The following is a 24,512-nucleotide window of genomic DNA, read 5'->3' on the forward strand; positions in this document are numbered from 1 at the left end:
TGTTGTACCCCTGTTACTCTGAGGAAGCTGATCTCAGAGAGGTGGCACACCTTGTCCAGGGTGGCAGTGAATAACTCCCAGGTGGAGGGGCCTTGCAGCACATGCACTCGGACAGCCCTGCTGCCCCATCCTGTGCTGCTCCTTCTTTTATTTCCAGAATTCTCTTGCCTGGTCTCTTATTTCTTTCCTGACAGAACCCTCATTTTTGCCTCTTGACTCAGTTTAGAGGATAAAATAGCAGATGAAGCTAAAAAGTTTCTTTGACTTATAACAATTTCCTCCAGAATTATCTTGTTGAAAGTAAATAGCCCATCTGGCTTCCTCTTTCACAGAGCAGAACTCCTGAGTGTGACTGATGCTGGCTGCACTCCATGCAGTGTGCCTGTGGCCCTAAGCAAGACGAGCACAATCTGTTTCTTCTGTTTCTAATAAAGGAAGAGAGTGCCTTCATTTGCCTCTTTAATTCATGGCTTGAATTTTATGTCCTCTTTTCTCACAATGGCCACTTTCCTGCTGTGGCTTTTTCCCCAACATTCAGGTAAATTTGAAACTCCATAATAAACGCTTTCCAATACAAGGACACTACAATGAAATAACACTTAAACTTGCACTTTAAAACCATGGCAAGAGGTTGTTAGCTGTGTGACTCCCATTGATTAGCAGGAGCTGAAGGCGATGATAGAAAGCTGTGTTTCTGCTGCCCTGTTCTCTTCCACTCTCTGAATAAACAAGAGTGTTTAGTCCTCTGCGCAGGAGTCCACGGGAATCAGACAGCCAGGCTCTGCACAGCCTGAGAGTTTACCTCTAAGTGCCTTAATTTAGCTCATGAGTTGACTTCTAGGGAACTGCAGGGACTATCCCTCAAGCCCTGATAATTACCTTCCTACAGAGCTGACTGAGGGTAACAGAATGGGGACTTTAAAATTGAACCTGAATTCTCCCTGGCCAAGAAAGTCATTTGATTCTCTCAGTGCCACAGAGCAGATAATACTGTAAACTTTATAAGCTGTTAATGCATTATTTTAATTTTGGGTGGGTGGTCCCAGGGATTGAACTTAGGGGCACCCCACCACTAAGCCACATCCCCAGCCCTTTTTTGTAGTTCTATTTTTTAGAGACAGGGTCTCACTGAGTTGCTTAGCGCCTTGCTATTGCTGAAACTGCCTTTGAACTCGTGATCCTCCTGCCTCAGCCTCCCGAGCCGCTGGAATTACAGGTGTGTGCCTCCGTGCCTGGCTTTAATTTTTAATTTAATTGTGGAACCAGGCTTCATGCTTGATGCTGTTCTCCCATGACTAACAATTGTTCTCCCCAGTTTCATGTTGGATATTGCTTGCTAAATGTCAATTTAGAGATAGGCATATCTAGATTTGTATACTTGAGAACATGTCTTCTTTAAAGAGTTGTACCAGGTTATTAATATTATTAATTAAGGACATAATATTAATTAAGGACATTTCCAATTTCAAGCAGGATTTCAGGCCCAGAATGTTTGGATCGGCCCTGCACATCAATGAAATTCCAATTGCAAATGATGTTGTGATATAGATATGTCTAAAACATTTTTACCTTTGAGATGCTACATTGTATCTTAATACCTTTTCTTTCAATGTATATCTCTATACAGTTGACAAATGGAATAAGATGAATTGATTAAATTTAAAACTGATGAACAAGACAATGATTTTTTGATAGATATATCAGATATTTTTGATAGATATTTTTTGATAGATATAAATAAAATATGAAGTCTTGAAGTTTTTTTGTTTTATAAATTTGATGTGATCATCTTCTAGTTCATGCTCTGTGCTCTATCTCACCTGGCCAATTCATATATAGTGACTTTTTTGTTAAATGATAGTTCTCATCATCTCTGATATTTACAGATGAGTAAATCAAGGCTTTTTTTCTTATCTAGAACACATTTTTATTCTAGATATTTATAAAATATCATAACACTAAAATTTCTTACTGATAATGTTTTAAGAGTTCATGTTTAGTCTGCATTTTTTGAACTCAGAAGGCATTTCTGCTAAACATTTTAAGGTATCAGTTTAGCAGAATATTCCAATGAACTTTGACCTGGTTTGATTATTCCCAAATTTAAATCTAGAATGGGCTGAGACATTCACATATCTAATTATTTTACAGTAAACCCAAGAAAGGCTGAAGCCCAGAACTTGGCTGACAGTGATGATCTATCTAGTTTAATTTCTAATGTTCAGTCTTCTAAGAGTTAGTGGGGAGAAATGACAGGGTTTGTCCCTGGGAGGGAGTGCATGTGGGAGGTCCTGATTTCCTATAGGAAGGTTAAGGCTGTTTGTTCTTCCAGAACACCACACTCTCATGGTGGACGTTCTGGCCACTACCTCCTGCGGCTTCCCATGCCTGATGTGGCCCCTCTTGCCCAGGTGAAGTGCATGGCCTGCTCTGGCTGTCCTGTTAGTTCTAAGACCTGGGGCTGCCACTGTCCTCACACTTTTGTCTCGGAGACTGAAGGTACCAGAGCAAAAATATGCCTTAAGTCCCAAGTTCAACTGTTTCCTGTCCCTGCCTCTCTCTTAAATGAGGCCCTTACTTACAAAGTAAGTCCCCTTCCTCCAATGACTGGTCAGAGGGTCTGATGTCTGTGATGGCTTTGTAGTCTCAACACCTGGGAGAGTGCTGACATTTAGCTGACTGTTGAACGTGTTAATGGATGAAAGAATAACAACACAATCAAACTTCTCCACATATTACTGCCAGCGGAAACAATGGTGATATTACAAAGATAAACTAAATGGAAAACTATTTGCCAGGCACATCGTGTGTGGATTCTATCCCAGTTTTCATAGCTCATAATTAGGTGGAGCCTAATTGCCATTTATGCAACTATGGGCTAGAAGTCTTCATAAGCACAGCCTCCTTGTCTGCAAAATGCTGCAGTGTCGTCTCCTAGGAGGCCATCAGGTTAAGTCTGAAGTTCTTAGGCCTGTGCCTGACCCACTTAAGCTAAGCAGTTGGCATATGTGAAGGACATATACAAAAACAAAGTGTAAACTAGGACTGTCCTGTATCACATTTCATCTGCCTAGCTCTACTGCCGAGAATGTGTTCAGTGTTCTCTCTTCCACGTATTTAGACATAAATCTGTTTTGGTGTTACCCACAGGATTTAAAACAGAATTGAACAACACAGTTACAAGTTAATTAACATGGATTAGAGACAAGGAATGAATATAAAACATTTTTAAAGTTCAACATGGTAAAGATAAAATCTTTATAAAATGTTTACATGTATTAAAATTTTCCTACTTAAAAAGTAGAGGTTTATTTCATTGTACTGTAGTTGATTTCATTGAAGTCTTCAAATCAAACATTCCCTGGACTGCTTTTTAAATCCAATGGCTTAATTTTTACTTTCAAGTTAGAGAGAGTCTAATATCAAGGTTTGTTTTGCTGTAATGTAGGTGAAGGTTGAATGTCTCTTAATAGACAAATAAAATATAAAATAAGATTTTTCAAGTAATCAATACCCAGAATACTATCAAAACCCACAGTAAAATCTTAAGCAAACATTCGAATATTAGATAGATGTTGACTCATTTCATTTTACTTAAGTGATTCCAAAATCTGACTTTTAGCATGCCTTTATGGTTACACCAGTCCCTTTAGATATCAATCAAAAGTGTGCATGCGGTGGAGCCTTTCTGTGGCACTGATTCATTAGGGAAGCTCCTTTAAGGAGTTAAACATCTCTCACTCGTCAACACTGAGGTAATTATGCACTATTAATCCACATGTCAGTTCAAAAAGTGCTATTTTAAAACTATTCATTTCATCAGTCCTGAGAACTGGGATAAGGTAGACAGCCTGCTGTAAACCAATTTAAGATGTGATTACATTGCTTTAGTCCTGCGATGCACGAATCAGAAAGTTGATTTAATGTGAATACAGCTTTTGAAATGTTTCTTACTTCGTTTTAAGAGATGAATATGATTAGGCAACCTTGAGAGGACAAAGGAGTTGATGTAGAAGAAAGGAGCTTTAATTTATTCTGCCGTTTGCAGAATCAAGGTGGTGGGTGGGGAGGGCTGAAGGAGAAAATCTGGAAATGGTAGTTTTCTTTGTCTGTTTTATCTAAATGAAGCTTTTGTATGTATCTGCTCCCTGCATATTATTAGCTGAGAATCAGAGTTATTTAAACCTCTTTATAATGAACATTTATAAAGAAAATAGGATATGATATTTTTTTTCAAAATAGAGGAATTTTTGATTAATTATTTAATTGCTTCCAAAGGAACAGTTTTAAATAAACCAGAGACTCAATATATCATGGTAGATATTTGGAAAAGTTGACTTTGACATCTTGTCATTTTTAATACTTGAAGTTTATTAATAATGCAGATTTCATGTAGATGGTGATGTATAAAAGTTTTGTTCTTTAAGGTGTTTTTCCTAATTTCTTTTCCTTAAAGAACAACGGTGAAGATAATTTTCAGCTCATTTTTTAAAAACACACCAATATATGGGAGATACTTAGTTCTACAAAGACATTGTACTATAGTTTTTCAACAGTTTGGATTGATTTTGTTTTTTAAGTGCTTTAATGGAAGATACATGGAAATTACTTCTAAGAGAAACTACTCCCCACATATAATCATGAGCTTCCACTGGTCTTATTTTGTAGGTGTGTAGGTGTGTGCTTCTGTCTGGAATTGAGGTTTTTGAAGTTAGGCTTTTGATAACCAGAAAAGTTTAGTGATGGTGACGGAACTGATGTGTTGAACATTGAGTCTAGTTATGCCTGACCTAAAAAATGATTCTTGCTTATTGATCATCTTGACTTTACAGGCTCTTATCACATTGCTGCAAGCCCTATATATTTTTAGTGCCACACAGCTGTGCTGGACTTTTGTGTGTTGATTTTTTTTTTCACATTCAAAATTGTTACTACTGTATGAAAGTGGTTGTTGTCATAAGGTTAATTCTAGTGCTAACCCATTGAGTTTCTTTTTTCTAAGAATGCCTCTCACATTTAAAAATTCCTTGTAGATTACTTAAACCTCTTACTTGTGATTCTAACACAATTCTGATAAAAAGTCTATTTCCATTCTTAATTCTTGTCTTCTGGTATGATAGTTAAGTAAATATTATGTTACAAGGTCTTTCACAGTCCCTCATTATAATGTCTCATTTAAGCATTGCTTTGCAGTCCACACCAGTAGATATTTTTTCTTGTTCATTATACTTATAATCATATTGGAGTTTGCATTTCTCACCAGTTGGCAATAAAGAACAAAAAACCAAATTTTATAAATTCAACTTTGGTATCTGGGTGTGGAACCAACCTAGATGCCCTTCAATAGACGAATGGATAAAAAAAATGTGGCATTTATACACAATGGAGTATTACTCTGCATTAAAAAATGACAAAATCATAGAATTTGCAGGGAAATGGATGGCATTAGAGCAGATTATGCTAAGTGAAGCTAGCCAATCCCTAAAAAACAAATGCCAAATGTCTTCTTTGATATAAAGAGAGTAACTAAGATCAGAGTAGGGACGAAGAGCAGGAGAAGAAGATTAACATTTAACAGGGATGAGAGGTGGGAGGGAAAGGGAGAGAGAAGGGAAATTGCATGGAAATGGAAGGAGACCCTCAGGGTTATACAGTGGAGGGGGTAGAGAGAGAGGAGGGGAGGGGAGGGGAGAGGTGGGGAGGGGGGAGGGGGGAGGATGGGAAAGGCAGCGGAGCACAACAGACACTAGTATGGCAATATGTAAATCAATGGATGTGTAACTGATGTGATTCTGCAATCTGTGTATGGGGTGAAGGTGGGAGTTCATAACCCACTTGAATCAAAGTGTGGAAGAAATTTGTAATGTTTTACAAATTTACAAAGTGTGTCAAGAAATTTGTAATGTTTTGAACAACCAACAATAAAAAATTAAAAAAAAAATATTAGACCTTTGGTTTGAATGGTAGGCATTGCCGATTCCTTTTTCAGCAAGGTATTCTTGACCTCCGAGGGAGGTCAGAGGCCAGAGCTGAAGCTTTACAAACAAAACCAGTTTCAGACACAGACTTTGCTGTATAGGAGCTTGTGCTTTATTTGGGGAGATTAAATGTACACAAAATAATCAATATAACAAAGTATATCATGAGGCATTTAACAAAGGAAAACCCAATATGGATTGGAATGATTGCTTATTCACCTAAAGGTGAAACTTGAATTGGACCCTGGCAGATGAATAGCATTTTTTTTTAATTGAGAAGAATAGAAAGAATAGGAGAAAAAGATGTGTGGTGTTGAAGGATGGTTAGAAAATGAATCAGTTTGAAGTAGGGCTTTGTAAGTTAGCAATTTTAGAATAGAAATTTTAACCAGTTTTTGGTTAGAATATGAAAAATAAAGATGTTAATATTTGATACCTACTATTCATTGGGTATTTTTCTTGAATTATGAGAATTACATTTTAATTCTCAAAATATATACCTTCTATTTGATATTGTGATTTCAATTTTGCAAACATAGGAGCTAGATAAAAGTCTTGCTGAAGGCCACTCAACTAGGAGATGGATGGAGTTGCGCTGTGATGGTCAAGCCTTTGTACTGTAAGTCTCTGCTGTTCCCCGCACGGTGCTGTAGACAGTGGGCACAAGAGAGATTGTCTTGCCATGTGTGTATGTTGAATGCGCTCACAGCACCTTGTCATCCCTTTTCTTACTCCCAAGTTAGTTTCTTTAAACTTACTTTTCTTCATTCACGCAGACTTAAAAACATGGAGGCATTTTCTATTCTTGAAATTGGCTTTTATTTCATATATGATGCTCTATTGAAAAATCAAAGACACAACGGGCAAAAAATAGCTCATCTATTATAATCCTTGTTCTTATTTCTCTTTTATCATAGTCAGCCTAACTTCTTAATGATCTCCAGTGAACTGTATATACTATCATGTTCTACAACTGACCAGAGGTTATCTATTCAGGGTTTCAACTCTGGAAGGAGTTGATTCAGTTATCTAATCTTAGCTTTGTATATTGTGTCATAGTTTAGTAGTTTTTTTGGCATACCTTTTGTCTCCATATTTTAGTATTGATTATGTATTTATTTGGGTTAATTTTTTGTCAGTCTTTTTTTCTCTCAAATAAAACTATAAAAAAAGCAAAACAAGAATGATTTCAAAGGCAAGAATGGTTTCACAATATCTTCCCCAAACTTTGCTCATCACTATCAGGTTAGGCAATAGGGGGCTGAATTGCATTACCTGGGACAACCTAAAACATCTTGACCTGTAAGATGCCCAGAGCCTGTGTCTATCCCCAGAGTCTCATGTCACCACTGCCAACCTTCTCCTAAACCATAAGCCATTCATGGCAGTATTTAATAACAATTTCAAAATGATTAACCCACTCTTTCAACAGACAATACAGAGCTCTTCAAAAAATATTAATGTTTCTATGAACTCCATCATCAAGTCTGGTTTTGTGAGTTATACTCTGAATAGTTAGGAGTGAAATTTAAGGGATTGTTTCCAAGAACTACAGGACTTAGACTGCATTAAAATCCACATCTCCCATCTAAGAAAGTAGCTATATGACCTAGACATATGCAGAATGACTACCCATGGGGCTGGAGCATGCAAAGAAGCAGCAAGACTGGGGGGTGTGCACGCTGGCCTGGAGCAGGAGAGGGAGGGACGTTGGAAGTAAGTTCCTCTCTTCATCCTTTAGTCTGTGGCCATGTGTAGTTCCTGTGGCCCAGACATATGGGAAGATCTTAGTCTTTCTGGCCAGGGAGCAGAAAAGTGAAGCCCTTTCACTTGGGGAGCCCCCGTTCTTCATGATTGACCTGGTCCTCCTGAGCTCCAGTGAGCCACGCAGATCTATAGGCAGCAAGACAAAGAAGAGATAAAAGACTAAGAAGAAAAAGTACACAATCAGTTGGTCCTTTATAGTTTTCCCCAGAGCCCACCAGTGACTTCCACTTAAATTTCACTAACAAGGACTGTGTCGCTTTGCTGCCCTTGGTTGTACATGAAGTTGAGAAATGTATTTTTTAAATCTAGGCACATTGCCACCCTCAATAGTGGTGGAGTTCTGCTAGCAAGAAGAAAGGGAAAAGAGGCATGGATTGACATGAAACCACCAGTAGATATGGATGCCTTGTGCCTGCCACTCCTTCAATATAACAAGCATCTGCAGAGACCTCCAGGAAGGGAGCACCCCTATCCATTAGTGCAGGCGTTTCCTTGACGTGCACAGGATTAATGAGTTAAGTTCCCAAAGCATCTCCTGTGTTTTCCATTTGAAAAAGAAACAAGCAAGGTAGCTTGATGTGGCCTGTGTTGCCCCATTTCTTAGCTCTTCATGGCTCTTAATATGTTAATTTGACTTCTTGTCAACCCTGCACTCCTTACTTAGGCAGTGACATGAGAAGTTTGCTTATTGAATTGAATGTAATAAGGAGAGAAGAAGATCATATGTGTACCATGTCTGTTTGCCTTTGACCCATGAGCACTAGGCCATGCTAGTGCCTGGCACAGGGCCTGGAAAATACATGTTAACACAGGATTTCAAAAATGATCCTACTAGTATTTTGATGCAATTAAATTATTTTTTCTTTGCTTTTCAATAAATTAATTTTACCTAGTCAGTTACTTTGTGGTAGGAGGATCTGGGTTTCCTTTTTTTTTTTTTTTCTTGAACTGAGACATTGTTTTTTTTTTTTTTAAAAGAATTTCAAATTTATAATTTACTTTCATTGCTATCTTTTTTTGTTGTTTTTGTATGTCTGTTTGATGTTGTGTTAAAGAAAACTGAAGGCATTTTCAGTTTATTGAAAACTTGGAGATTATCAGGAATTGGGGAGAATATCATAATGACCTCTTCTGACCAAGTCACCTAAGCTTAAGGATTATCTTCTATCTGTATGATCTTCTATCATCTGCATTTTCAATCACCAGTTCTCCTTGGCAACTAAATTATTTGGAAGGAAACTTTTGTATTCTGAATTTAACAAATGAACAATAAAGAAAATTATGAAATAGTGGAAAATATTTGAGTACTAATTTGATATTAAGGAAATATTAGTATTTATAGGTGTGTTATTGATATTGTGGAATACTTCAAAAGAGTTGTTTCCTTTTAGTGATATGTTCTGAAGAATCTATGGATAAAATAATGTAATATCAGAAACTTACTTAAAATTTGCTTTTTAAAAATTTCTTCCTATCACAAATCATTTGAATAAGCAATACAGCAAAATTGGTATCTAATTTCCTCATGAATCTATGAATGCTCCTCCAACAATCTTTCCTCTTCAGTCCTTGAAGCCTAACTGGGGAACAGGAACACACCCACTGTCTCAAAACCACAGGTTTCCATTAGCAGAGGAGGGTTGGGACTCCTCTCCTTGTAGGCTTGGCCTTTCCTCATGCAGCAAAAGCACATTTTTTCTAGAATCTAAAATTGATCCTTGACCTCAAACACAGAGATTTTAATGAAATTGCCTTCTGATAATATTTTTCTAATTGTTTTTCTTCATAAAATTTAGTAATCATGGGCAACAGCACATATTTTCTTTATTAAATGTCAATAATTATATCCATAATTTTAAAATTTTTAGCATGTTTCCTACAATCAATTTGTTTATAAAGAGCAGAGAAACTGCTTTCCAAATTGGCTGCACTAATTTTCAGTCCCACCAGCAATGTATGAGTGTACCTTTTTCCCTGGAATGGAACCACCATTTGACCCAGATATTCCTCTTCTCGGACTATACCCAAAGGACCTAAAAACAGCATACTACAGAGGCACAGCCACATCAATGTTTATAGCAGCACAATTCACAATAGCTAAAATGTGGAGCCAACCTAGATGTCCTTCAGTAGATGAATGGATAAAAAAAAAATGTGGCATTTATACCCAATGGAATTTTACTCAGCACTAAAAAAGAATAAGATCCTGGCATTTGCAGGTAAAAGGATGGCATTAGAGAAGATTATGCTAAGTGAAGTTAGCCAATCCCAAAAAAACAAATGCCAAATGTTTTCTCTGATATAAGGGTGGGGTGGGGGGGTGACTCAAAGTGGATTAGGGAGGGAGAGCATGGGAGGAAGATTACCTCTAGATAGGGAAAAGGAGTGTGAGGGAAAGGGAGGGGGAAGGGGAATAGCAAGGATGGTGGAAGGTGATGGTCATCATTATACCAAAATACATGTATGAAGATGTGAATTTGGTGTCAACATACCTTATATACAAATACAGATACGATAAATTATGGTATAAAGGTGTATTAAGAATTGTAATGCTAAAAAAGAGAGTTCATGTATAATGGCATAATTTGGCATGAACATACTTTATATACAGAGTTAAGAAAAATCGTGCTGTGAATGGATAAGTATGAATGTAATGCATTCCACTATTGTCATGTATGTAATAAATAAATAAATAAATAAATAAGTAAATAAAAATTTAAAAAAAGAGCAGAGAAACTAACATTTGCTGATACCTTGTGCAAGACACTTTGTATAGTTAGATGCTCATTTGATTTTCCCAGCAGCTACCATTTGTACCTTCCTGTTGTATAGTGACTCTTAGGTTCAGAAAGGTCAGAACTGCTGCCAAGATCAGCATTTAATAGGTCTCTAAGATTTGGACTCAAGAGTTTCTCTGACTCCAAATTCCATGTACTTCTGATTCTATCATATTGTACTATCAATACTTTGTTTTCCTAAATATTACTTGAAACTTCTTTAACTAGTATTCTTCTTATATTTTCAAGCCAGGATGATACGTTGCTCAGATTTAGAAATCATTTCTTGAATTACAAAAGACCGTTGAGGACACCCTCTGAGCATTTTACTCTATTCTATTTAAATGTGCACACAGTGTGTCAAAGTAATCAAGAAGCATCCATCTCCAAAGGTCATAAATCATATTGGTCAGTAGAGTCTAAAGATTTCTAAAAAATGTCCTGCTGAGTTGGTGGAACAATGAATGAGAAAAATATACTGTGTAAGTAAAGATTTTGAATGTTTTTGCAGTTCTCATTTTACAATGAAAATTATGTCTTGGGATTTCTAAATGGTGCTGTAAATTCAGTAATATTTCAGTGGTAATAATAAGAGGTTAAATGTGACTCTTCATTTTTGAAATTTTAGATTTTCTTAATGATAGTTACCATTACTGAGAGCAACCAACCTTTAGAATGTATTTTAGATTTTGAAGTAATGCTTGATTACTCCTTCAATATCTTTGACACAGAAATATTGATGCACTAATTTTCTGAGTTAAAAACTTTCTTTTTATGGTTTTGTCCTTGTTTAAGTGGGCAAATGCCAGCTAAATGTCTTGGAGAATACTGTACTTTCAGGAAATGACAAGAAGTATTGATTTACTTTATTCTTATTCCCTCAAGCAGAACAGCCATAAAATATGTTCAATTTCTTCTCATTTTTATCTGCAGATTACACTGACTTGTGGTGCATTTGACAGGTGTGGACATGATAGGAACATATTGACATTTACTAGGATTTGACTTCAGAGCTTTAAAGATGAAAATCCTATGACAAATTCAACTAGAGCTCGGTGCATGTGATCACCGTGGTGCTAAATGTCGGTTATAAACATGCATGCAGATCTGATATAAGAAGTCCAGTCATGGACAATGCCTGTTGGACTGGAAGTTCACATTTAATAAGAAGCAGCATGAAACCTACTGTAACTAAGTTGAATATATAACCCAAATTAATAATGTCAAAAATATTAAGTGTAATTATATTCAAGTTGAGTTACAGAATTTCATATAAGACATTGTATTTTTTTAAAATATAAAAGGTTAAAATTCAACGTTGTTCATTTTTTATACAGTTTTCAAGTGTGTATGTTAACTCTCCTTTGGTTAGTCACAGGCGACTGAATTCTTTCAGGCTTACAATGTGTCTTTAGGAGTGACCTAATTTAAGTTTGGATGGAGTTAGAGAGTCTCTAAACTTGGAGGTGCCTATCTGCCATTTGCCATTGCTCATTAGGAGCTCCTGTGCAAGCAAGCAGATTTCCTGAGGACTTCCATAAAAACATACACATTGTATACACCTGTTCTTCATATTGACTTCTGTTTCTGAAGGCTTTCCTTCTGCTGGATTTCCATGACAGCACCCTAACATCTGGCATGTAGAATGAGAAGTGTCATTGGAATTTACCTACTCCTTATGGTGCAGGGGATGGCTGTTACCTACAGTTATCAAGAGCTTTGCTTAGTTCATGGTTGTCTCCAGGTTGTCTCTTTCTTAGTGCTGGAGACTCTCATCTGGTCACTGTGGTAGGACGTGTAATTCATGTGGGGATTAAGCTGGCAGGGTTTTGTTTTGTCTAGAATGAATATTGACTAGCCTCTTCAAAATTGGCTTCAGTTCTGCTAATGAGTGAAAACTACTCCTTTTCCTTATTGATGTATTCCTGTGGAGTAAAGGAATAAGAGACAGTGAGCATCAAGTATGTGGACTTCAAGGACAGATGGCTTGAGTTTAGGTTACAGCTTCTTTATTTGGTTTGTGTGTCAGTGGACAAACTACTTGACCATTCTGTACCTGCTTGGTTCCCATCAATGAAAGGGAGGTAATAATGGTACCTACTCCATAGAATTGATATGGGCATTGTGTGTGTTACTGCATACAAAGTGCTTACACACAGGACTCTTAAGTAAGTTTTAGGTATTATTACTTGTAACTAGAGCAAGCTTACTATTTACTGACTATTAGAAAGTTAAAACTTTGAAGCAATTTAGATTGGACTACATTCTAAAATGATTTAAAGTATATTTCTTCAAATAATCTTCAAGAAAATTCTGACTTAACCACATGAATATTTTTCATCCAGATGAAGAAATACATCCTGTCCTATTCTGAGTTCTTATGTGCTCGGAATAAGGGCTTCTGACCTATGCCAACCATCTGAACTGTGTCACTCAACAATGCACATTTGGCCTAGCAGTATTTTGCTTAGGCTTTAGTTTCATTGGTTTTCTGAAATTCCTTTTAACAGGGCATTCACTCACAGGCTGCGGGCTTTGCCACACTCTGCTGCCTTCAACTATTGTATGACACCCCCTTACCACTATTAGATTTCTGAGTCTATAACCCCAGTTATGTAAGATGAAATTTATCTGGCATAGCTTTCACACAAGGGTTCCACGTATCATGAGGAGGATCATAAAAGATCGTATTCCTGTATTCCTTTCCTAGAAAATGCATAGTTTTAGGCGTAGAAATGCTGGGGTCCTTATGTATTTTTTTGATAAATAGATAATACTGGAACCCAGAAGGAGATGTCACGTACCTGTCAGGAAGCTTAGTTTGAGGAACTTATCAGTGAACTGAGACCATAATTATACCCAATAGCACTGGCTATGTGAATACAACAGAGTGAAATTATTTTAGAAATATTTCTATGTTAATATGAAAGATGTGATTTTAAACATGGCTAGATTTGGCCTAACAGCAGTGTAAGCATACCCGAAGAATGCCCAGCAATTTTTTTATGGCTATTGTAGTTGGAGATCTTTAACAGACCTTTAATGTCCTCAAAATTCATAGGAGACTTCTTCTTGTTTGACTTGTGTGTTGTTTATCTGCCCATCGCAGTTAACTTCTCTCAATAAGAGCGATGCCCTCTGAGTAATGCCCCTGTTGTGAACTAAGAAAGACCCATGAATTATTAATAGCCCGCAGGGTTGCAGAGCCCTTGTACAATGAGAGCAGTATGCTCTGTACGACAGCTCTGTTCACCTGATCTTGACAAATTAGGAGCATCTAAAACATACTCCTGCTTGTTAATACAAGAAGTGGGGGAAAGGTGACTTGGAGATGCATCAATATTTAGCCCTTTTGTAGAGTCTCAGAAGGATAATAGGGAACGGTGTTTCTTCATAAATAACTGTCTCTCCTATCTTTGTGGTTTAGTGTGGTAGGCTAATGCCTTTCTGTCAAGCTAAGCTTTATGGTTCAATTTCCACAGTACTCCTTGAGAAACAACTGGAAAAAAATAGTAAAAACACAATTATAAAGATGCCTACTCCATAATCATTTAGTCCTGTTTATAGAACTTGATCCTTTTCAAGTATATATTCTCCCATGTATTAGGCTGATAGGCAACGAGAGCAAATAAAACTCTTTACAAGAGTAGCAATTGTTTTATCAATAGCCTGGCTTATGTTGGAATCTTGACAGGAGGATTAGGAGTTGTAGCCACATTGAAATGTAAAATATGTAATGCTGTGCTACACACGGAGATGAGTTTTAAAACCTTCCTGGTGTGTACACTTCTGGTACTTACTAAATTGCAGTTATCATTGGAAATTTTGTTTTAAGAAAGCTAAAGACAATTATGAATTTATTAGATAGTTATCCGGTATTATTGATCTATTATTCTTTTTATTATTTATACTATGGGCCTATTTTTTTCTTTTTTATTGAGGGATATTATACAAATAGTGAAACATTTAAGTCTTTCATGTGGAGTGCAAAGACTTTCTCTCTGTGTGTACTTGTGTTCTCACTGTCCACATCAAGATGCAGAATGTGTCTGAGGCATGCCACCTCTCTCGGTGGAGTCGATGCAGATCGAGCACGCCTTATCTGAAATGCCTGGGCCCATAAGAGTTTCGGATTTTGGAGCTTTCTGGAGTTAGGAATATTTGCATAGAATTTATGATTTGGCATCCCTAATTGGAAAATCTGAAATCTAAAATGATCCCAAATTCAAAAGTTTTTGAGCCAACACTCAAATTTTAAGATTTCAGATCATCACATTACAGATGTTTCACCTGTACCCTTACCCAAAATAACCACCTCTTGATATGTATCACCGTACATTAATTTTGCCTGTTCTTAGACTTCAGATAGATGCATTATGTTTTCTTTTATGCTTGTTTTCCTTTCAGTCAAATATTATGTCTATGAGATTTGTAATTTAGAACCATTTGTAATTTAGGCATTTACTTTATGGCTCAATTTTTAATTTTGGATACTTATTAAAGTGAAATATTTTTCTGGGATGAGCAGAGTAATTATGATAGATATCCCGATCCTCAGGTATGTACAAGAGCTGTAACAACTGTTAGAATCACTACCATAAATTTTGAACTCCAAGTCCAGCACCAAAAAACAAGTATAGTGTTAATATAGGGTCTTTAAAACATAAACATTCATTGTCTGTTGTACTGACAATCTAAGAGAATGAGCTCTTCTTTGTGTAAATTAACAAAATCTTAATATTCATAGTTACTAGTTGGAGGTTGTAAATTGCCATTCTTGCAGTCATGCTGAGAATCAAATTGCATTTGTGGGCCGGCAACACCCTTGTTCTGCCATCCCACTGGTATGATAATTAGAGATTCCTGCTAGGTTTGGCCTGTATAAAAAAAGTAGCACAGGTGGGAAAATTTACATACATGTCTTCCATAACAAACTGTTATAGTTTTCAGAAGGTTAATTTTTGTATTTCATGCAGATTGCTCATAATCAACAGTGTGATTACTTTTCTGTCATTTTTAGATGTATGTATATCACTTCTGCAATAAGATGGCCATGTCAAGAAGAGGTATGACAATTTATGAACATTAAATTAAGTTTTTCTGGCTTTATGTCATTCCCATATGAAAAAATGAAAAGGAAACTGTTTCTCTGGAAAAGACTCTTTAAACTGTCTGTCTGTTCCTTCTGGGATGTCCCCAGGAGTATAGTTTAGTTTATTTTCTGCACACTTTTTAAGTCTTCCTTTCATTGGATCATACATTAGGAACATAAATTAATGTAGTTACAATGTACATAAAATAGTTTCCACATACTGACATACTGCCAAATGTTTTAGGATCCTTTTTTTGTGGGGCTGGGGATAGAATCCAGGACTGCTCACATGCTGGGAAAGCACTCTGCAGTTGTATCCTCAGCCCTTAGAGTCTTTTATAGATACTAATTAATTGTGAGTTGCTGCTATGGTTTGAATTGTGTCTAGAAATTTATATGTTGAAAGTTTAACTCCCCATTGATCCTATTTGGAGATGGGACTTCAGGATAAGCTGAAGTCATGAGGGTCAGAATCTCATGATGGGATTGTGGGTCTTAGAAGAAGAGACACCAGAAGGCCTGCTCACTCTCTCTCTCTCTGGTGGGCTCGCTGTCTCTTCATACCATTTGAGGACACAGAGAGAAGATGGCAGTCTGCAAGTCAGAGGAGAACTCTCACCAGTCCAAAACCACGCTGGTACCCTGACTTTGGACTACCAGGCTTTAGATCTGTGACAAAATAAATTTGTGTTGTTCAAACCACTAATTCTATGGTATAGACTGATTATCACTTATCCAAAATGCTTGGGACCATGCATGGTATTTCAGATTTTATCTCTCTCTCTCTCTCTCTCTCTCTCTATATATATATATATATATAGAGAGAGAGAGAGAGAGAGATTATATATATGTATTTTATATATATGTATTTCAGATTTATATATATATATATATATATATATATATATATATACACACACACACACACATATTTAGGATTTTGCATACACTTGGTTAAACATCAGTAATCCAAATATCTGAAATCAAAAATTCTCCAAAATCTAAAACTTTTGAGCTTCATAGATTTAGGATTTGGAGCATTTTAGATTTTGAATTTTAAATTATAGTTACTCAACCTGTATTTTGTTAGAGATGACTAATATAGTTTCTATTCAAATTCAGAATTAAATAGTTTAGGTTACATTCTTAATATAAATCTTGCCAAAATTGGCTAATTCTGATGATGTGGATTCCTCTTTGATGTACCTCAAAGATATAATTTATATATATTTCATAAATGTTTATGTTGTAAAATAAAAAACGTATGCAATTTATATGTTGTATCTATCATATTGATTACGTACTATGTCCGGACATCCTGCTTCATGTGTTCATATGACCCCCATCACTGGCTAGCTGTGGACTCTGGACAGATCACTCCTCTACTCTAAGTATCAATGCTCCTGCATCTGAGTTGTGGATGAGATCCACTTCATAGTGAGGATTGAGAATCCCATGAGGCATGCTGCACATATGTGCACTCTAAAGGACCGACATCCATTTGTCCTTGTCTTCCTAGCACAGTGGGTCACAGAGACTCTTGTGAGTATATTTTCAACTAGAGATATACACTATATTTTAAAACTTTGTTTTAATAAACATAAACATTGTGCTATCTCTACAGTGCTAAATTAAATATATATTATTGTTAATTTTACATTAAAAATATGAAAAGCATGCCAGTTCCTAGAAGGTGTAGTAGTAGAAAGAGGAAAATTTAAAATGAATGCAAGCTAGAAGTATTCCTCTACACCTTTCCCATTTTCATTGAATAAGTGAAAAACCAGCTTCCCTTTCCTCTGATACAAGCTGGTAACAAGTGGTAAGTAGTTTAGCTAGAAAGAAAGAAGAGCAGAGGAAATCTACTAACTAAAATCTGAATGACTAAAATCACACCTGTGTTCACCACTGCCAAAATCTTTATGGATAGCTTTGTTCTTAAATTTTCCTCTTTCTACTACTCCATATTCTTTCCTGAGACCCAGAATTATGGACAATTTCCAGTAACAAACTCAGCTTTCCCCCAGTGGGGCTCACCATATTTTGTCAGCAGACCCACCCTCCTATAACTTTCTTCCCCTGCCTTGTTGCCCACCTCAGTGAATGTCAGCTGTAGAGATTAGCTTTGACCTCTCTGATCCTTCTATCATTAGTACATATGCAGTAAGTATCAGAAACATAGGGACTTCCTCTGGGCAGGCAACATAGAAAGGGAGCATGGTCCTTCTGATGCCTATTCTGAAAGGAAAGCACACAGATTATGGAGTAGACAGACCACTCCTGAGGCCTCAAGCACTGTCTGGCTTAGGGATGTGGTAGCTGTTGCAACATAAACAAAAGTTAATTTGGGCTGGGGTTGTAGCTCAGTGGCAGAGCGGTTCCCTAGCCACATGAGGCACTGGGTTCAATCCTCAGCACCACATAAAAATAAATAAATAAAATAAATTTATTGTGTCCATCTACAACTAAAAAAATTTTTAAAAATTAATTTGAAAAATACTGGACCAAATAATGATGTAGTTTTTCCTAAAATAGAGGAATTGATGAGTAAAATGAAAAGTTTTGGTTTCAGTACTGCTTTATCATAAGCATTATCATGATTTTGCCAGAGCTGAAAGGTCAAATTCTTTCAGGCAACCTGCCTGGAAGTTTTGGTATTCCAAGAATGATTCAATGCTTTTGAAGCAACAGATACATAATAAAATAATGCAATTCCTGAGGAGGAACAAGTAACTCACACTGAACTTATAGATGAATGGTGGAATGGCCGATTTTGGAGAAGTTTGTTTTGTGGAGAGGTTGGGACAAGGTAGGAAATGGCATTTGCAGAAGCTGAAAATTTGATCTTTGTGGCTAGAAATTAACTTAAGTCTTACTAGTTAAAATTTATGCTGCCTCAATTTTCTTGACAGAAGAATTCAGTTTTAAATCTCCAGGGTGGAAACACTGAGGAATATCAAAAGGTCTTCAACAAAGATAACTGGCCTTGTGTAATGTGCAGGCTGTGTTGGTAAAAGCCAAATGTATATTCAAAATGAGGACAACCTATTAATTTAAAGTTGATTGGAACAGCTTCATGTAAAAATGAGGGTAAATCAAGAAAATTAAATAAACATTCTAATGGGAAATGTGTAATGTGTAATGTGTAATGGAATACAGCTGCACAAATATTGTTACAGATAAAACTTGCATTAATGACTACTCAGTGAATTGTGTTTTTATTGCTTCACACTATTACAGTTTCTCAAATAAAAAAAAAATAAACAAGTGGTTTTTTTTTTTTAACTTTATGGAAAAAAGCTCTGTGTTGGCCAAGTTGTTGCATTTTTAGGGTGAATTCTAGTTTTATTCAAGCTCATAACCATCAAGAAATGGTTTTTTTTTCTTTTAGCTGTCATAGGACATTTTCCCCCGCTCTTTTCACATTTTTCATTGGTGCATTATATATAATGATGGGATTTGTTGTTACATATTCATATGTGCACATAATACAACAATATAATTTCCCCCAATTTCTCTCCCCAGCACTTCCCTCCTTCTTCTCCACCTCCCACCCCCTGGTCCCTTTGTTAAGGAAAAATATGGAATATGGCATTGAAAAGAGACAAGCAGCACTTTGAGACGTAGAAGAGCAAACTTATTCAGAGGAATCCTCTCCAAAAGCTGAGCACTGCCTTCTGTTCTCAGGACTTTTATACAGTGCAGACTCCTGGGTTTCAAGACTTTCTCATGCAAGTCGCCTTGATGTCCCCCCCTTTCTCCAGGCAGTTCTGCTTCCTGCGATAGCTGCAAGCAAGCCTGATTACAGGAGCAGAAATGAGCAGGTTGCAGCTATTAACAAAGATAAAATGAAACATCTTCGGAAGGAGTCGCAGCTTCACCTTTCCTCTGCTGATCCCCCTTTGATTTTTATGAGATTCTTCCACTCCCACTTTTCTTTTCCTTTTTCCTCTAGCTTCTGCATATGAGAGAAAACATATGATCTTTGATCTGAGTTTGAACTGTTTTGCTTAACATATTGGTCTCTAGTTCCATCCATTTTCCTTCAAGTGACATAATTTTATTTTTTTTTTCTTTATGGCTGAATAAAACACCATTGGCTATGTAAACCACATTTTCTTTTTCCATTCATCCACTAATAGACACCTAGGCTCTTTCCATAGTTTACATATTTACATGGTTATTTTGAATTGTGCTGCTATAAACATGTATTTGAACTTATCACTATAGTATGGTAACTGTAATTCTTCAGGAAAAATAATGGGAAGTGGTATAGTTGGGTCATATGGTGGTTCCATGCTTAGTCTTTTGAGGGACGTCCATACTTATTTCCATAGTGGTTGCACTAGTTTACAGTCTCTTCAAAAGGAACAGTGTGAAAATATTCCTTTTTCTCCACATTCTCTTTTTCATTCATTATTATTTGTATTCTTGATGACTGCCATTTTTTGCTGGTGGAAGATGAAATTTTAGTGTAGTTTTGATTTGCATTTCCCCAGTTGCTAATAATGTTGAACATTTTTTCATATAACTGTTGGCCATTTGTATTTCTTATTTTGAGAAATGTATGTTTAATTCACTTCCCTATTTATTAATTGGGTTATTTGATTTTTGGGTGTAAAGTTTTTTGAGTTCTTTATATATTCTAGATATTGATCTTCTGTCAGAAGAGTAGCTAGCAAAGATTTTCCTCCTATTCTGTAGGTTCTGGAGTGTTGATCCTCTGTCTCCTTCTAGGAGTTGCCTAGTTTGTGGTCTAATTCCTAGGTTTTTGATACATTTTGAGTTGATGTTTATGATGTTTATAAATAAAAAGTTTTCCCAGTACCTTTCATAAAGAAGGCAAGACATGCTTTTTGTATGACTTTATTAGATACCAGAAATACCATCCCCAGGAAACTAGCCAAAGTACCTAAGGAATTATAGGTGACTTGCTGATGACCCATCCTCCAGTCATTCATGCAGCATATTCCATCCTTAGCATAGCTCCCTGGATGGACTGAGGCTGCTGGTTTAGCACAGACTAACTGCAGACCTGTGCATTGTCAGTGATCCTTCTCTCTGTGGTCCTTTATCTTCTAAGAACTGGCATCAGTTTTCTAGAGAAGCTCTTTCCAATAGCATTTTCTGCCATAGTACAAATGCTCTATCTGCTTCCTGATACTAATCACATAAGACTGTGGAGCACTTAAACTGTATTTAGTGTGACTGAGAAACAGAGTTTTAAATTTAATTCCATTTTAATTAATTTAAATTTAATAGCCATTTATGACTAGTGGCTACTGTTTTGGACAGTAGAGGTCTGGGATAAGATAGGCTTCTCTTCTTCACTGTTGGAGAAACAGGGGCAGATGATCAAGAGCAAGGTATCAACTATTTTGCATTTTACAATTATGTAAAATACAAGAAAGCAAAATAGAAATATAAATTCTTGTAATCTCAATGCCCCAATAAAACAATCACTCAGGTTTTTAAGGATACTGGATTTCCTTATATCATTTTTATTCTATGAATCACCTTTAATATCTAATTGCCTTTGTACAGCTCTGTATATGAAAATTTTCTTTAATATTATGGGATTATTACATTTTATTTGCAAATGTAATTTTAATAAAGAGCATATTAGTCCACCAAGTGAATAGAATACACCATAGATTCTTATTGTTTCCCCCTTCAACTCTGGAGATTGAACCCAGGGCTGCACACTTGCTAGGCAAGTACTTTTCCACTTATGTACAACCCCAGCTCATTTAAAAATTTTTTTACTTTGAGACAAGGTTTGTGTTATAGTTGGGATCTTTCATATCCCTGGAAAACTCATGTATAAGGCATGTAGGAATGTTCAGAGGTGAAAAGATTGGTTACGAAAGCTGTAACCTTATCAGTAAATTGATTCATTTGGTGGACTAAGAATTTAAATGAATCATTAGGTGGTAACTATAGGCAGTGGCTAGAGGAAGTAGGTCACTGGGGGTGTGCCTTTGGAAACGACTGTCTCAGGCTTCTCCCTCCTTTGCTCTCTCATCCCTTCTCTCCACTTTGCTCTCTCTTTCTCCCCCTTCCCAGCTGCTATGAACTGAGTAGCTCTCCTCTACCACACCCTTCCACCATAAATATCTGCCTTGCCTTGGGCCAAGAGCAATGGAGTCAGCTGACCATAAACTGAACCTCTGAAACCAGGAAGCCAAAATGAACTTTTCTTCCTCTATCTTGCTTTTGTTAGGTACTTTGGTCACAGTAGTGAAAGCTGATTAACACAGTCTTGATGAGTTGCCAAGGATGGCCTCAAACTTGTGATCCTCCTGCTTTAGCCTCCCGAGTAGCTGGAATTACAGGATTACTTGATTACAGCCACTGTACAGGCCACAGAGCCATAGACTCCTTGTGGTTGGGTATCTAGGATGTTTTCATTGTTGCTGTTATACAAATGACTGCCATCCACATCTCTGTGACTGAAACTTCTTCCAAATGTTGAACAGGTCTTTGAAAATCTCTGGTAGGGTCAGAGAAATAGAATTTACTGGTCAAGGATATAAATGTTTTAAGGCTAATGAAGATGTATGGCCATATTTCCCAAAATTTCATTACATAAAAAATACTCACTTTGTCACACCCACACTTATACTGGGCATCCAGCACACCCATAATTCTCTTTAATTTATGTCTTAGCATTTTATTTCATGATAAAATTGGCCCAAGTTATACCTATTTTTGATAAATTAAAGAGTTACAAGTTTTATAAGAGAATTTGTCCTTGGCAGATTTTTTCCCTGATATAGTACTTTTTCTTTCACAGTTTTATTTTTTATGTTTTTATGGCAGAAAAGGAAACAAGAAAGTTGATGTACTGTTTTGTGCAGTTAAGTAAAGAGAAAGCTTCCATGCTATTTTCACGGTGATTCAAAAACACATGTGAAATTAAGTGGCCAAATGAGAGATTTTTCTATATTTTGCCTACTTTTTGCAGTAACTCTTTGTTCTATTTGCCTTTATCTCTTACATTTCTTATAATTATTTACTTGAAAGTGAAGGTTGAATCTAAAAGTGCCTTTTTCAATATTTATCACCTTGTGGCTGCTGTGAAAATAATAATAAAGAATTCAGAGTATAGCTTGTATTAAATATCTCCTGTTGTGCATTGTTAAAAAAATTATGTTAGACACAGTGGTCAGAAAATGATCTACTGAAGATTGCTGTAAATAAACAAGCCTGTAGATGAAAAGTTGAATTTATGAGACCAATAAGAAGTGATTATTCACTCTATAAAAGTGTTTATAGTGGGGTTATTACCTTAATAGTGAGCTTCACTAGTGAATTTATGTTTTCGTTTTTTAAAAATTGATTTACAAGCCTTTATGATCTTATCTTTTGCACTAAGTGAATTTATTGGAATAAGCATTTTACTGAAATACCTTAGGACTAAAAGAGATATGGTACCTCTAAAAAATAAGCTACTTACTGTTCTCTCATCAATTTATCAAGGCTGCTCTGAAGAGTTAAAATTGCAATGAGGATTAAATTTTTGCATTTCCAGCTTTCTTGGATTTGTATGTCAGTAATCTTGTTACAACAACATACATTCATATATATGTATGTATGTTTATTACTATTAGAGGAATAAAATTAAAAAGCTAGTTTAATGTATTTAATAATTTTGGGAAGGCAAAAAAATAACCATTTTAATGTTAAAGGTAATTAGATCAGAAACAAAAATGATAAAACCTAGATGGTAGTGATATTTCATGCCAACATTGAAAAGGAAATATTATCAAGGAATGAACAAGGAAGTTACCATAAGGGGAAGATTTTAAATGTGGATTATCAGGATGTGGAGCTTAATCCTTTAACTCATGGCTCTGGCCTTAGCGGCACGTTCTTCCTCAGAACCATTATTTTTATTTATTTAATTTTTTTATACTAACATTTTTAATTTTTAAAATAAGTAAGTATATAGTAAAAAAAGTATAAAGTTTTATGAATGTAAGACATGGATTCTATTAAGTTATCACTACAATCCAGACACAATGTAGTAACATCACCCTAAAAGACTCCCCTGCTATTCCTATATAGTCACACTTTCTACTGTCCCCTAGCACCTACAACCACTGTGTTCTCTTCCATCACAGTTTGTCTTTTATGAAATGCCATATAAATGGAATCCAACAGGATGCAGGTTTTTGAAACTAGATTAGTTCTCTTAGCACAAAGTCTCTGAAATTCATTTAAGTTGTTGCACATATCAATGGTTCCTTCTTTTGTATTGTTGAGTAGCATTATTTTGTAGATATTTACCATGAGAATCATCATTTTTAAAGCTTCATGGATCAGGGGAAAAATAAGGAGTGTAACCAGGGAGCATCACTCACACCTCAGTTTTTACTTTCTTGGTGTTGACACTGGAACAAAGCATTTACTGTTTTGAGAAAAAGTGATAGAATCAAATAAATATTGGGCAACATTTCTTAAAACTGTTTTCCAGAATAGTTGAGGCATCAATGCCTGTAACTTCATTAAGAGGCATGGTTATTTACCTCTGTCAGGCAAGACAGGCTTTTGAAAAATGTTCTGTTTAAAAGTCATAGATATAAACATGGAATGTAAAACTATAAATCTTCTAGATGAGAACATACACGATCTTGCTTACCTTGAAGTAGGCAAACATTTCTTAGATACACCACCAAAAGCCACCTTATCCATAAAAGAAAAAAAAATAATGAACTATACTTTTCCAACATTAAGAACTTCTGGTCTTCAAAACACGTTGTTAGGAGACAGGCGAGACTGCAAGGAACATACTTGCAAATCAAATCTAATAAAAGGAGTTATATGTAGAATATGTAAAAATCTCTCAGAACTCAACAAATAATAAAAAGAACAATAAAGCACAGATAATAATGT

At 36.0% G+C, this 24,512-nt stretch overlaps 1 protein-coding gene across 3 annotated transcripts in view; it reads left to right on the forward strand.

The window, feature by feature from the left end:
* Positions 1-24,512, forward strand: part of Prkn (parkin RBR E3 ubiquitin protein ligase) — a 1,231,972-nt gene that overhangs the window by 16,338 nt on the left and 1,191,122 nt on the right. Inside the window, exon 1 of one of the 3 annotated variants that reach the window (XM_071612867.1) lies at positions 15,556-15,588. The exons of the other annotated variants lie outside the window; for them this stretch is intronic. Within the exon in view, the coding sequence (XP_071468968.1) occupies positions 15,570-15,588 (19 nt within the window). The 5' untranslated portion in view covers positions 15,556-15,569. Of the gene's footprint in view, positions 1-15,555; positions 15,589-24,512 lie in introns of those variants that run through there. 3 annotated transcript variants of the gene reach the window in all.

Source organism: Marmota flaviventris, chromosome 6, assembly GCF_047511675.1.
Source record: "Marmota flaviventris isolate mMarFla1 chromosome 6, mMarFla1.hap1, whole genome shotgun sequence".
In the NCBI taxonomy this organism is placed as follows: domain Eukaryota; kingdom Metazoa; phylum Chordata; class Mammalia; order Rodentia; family Sciuridae; genus Marmota; species Marmota flaviventris.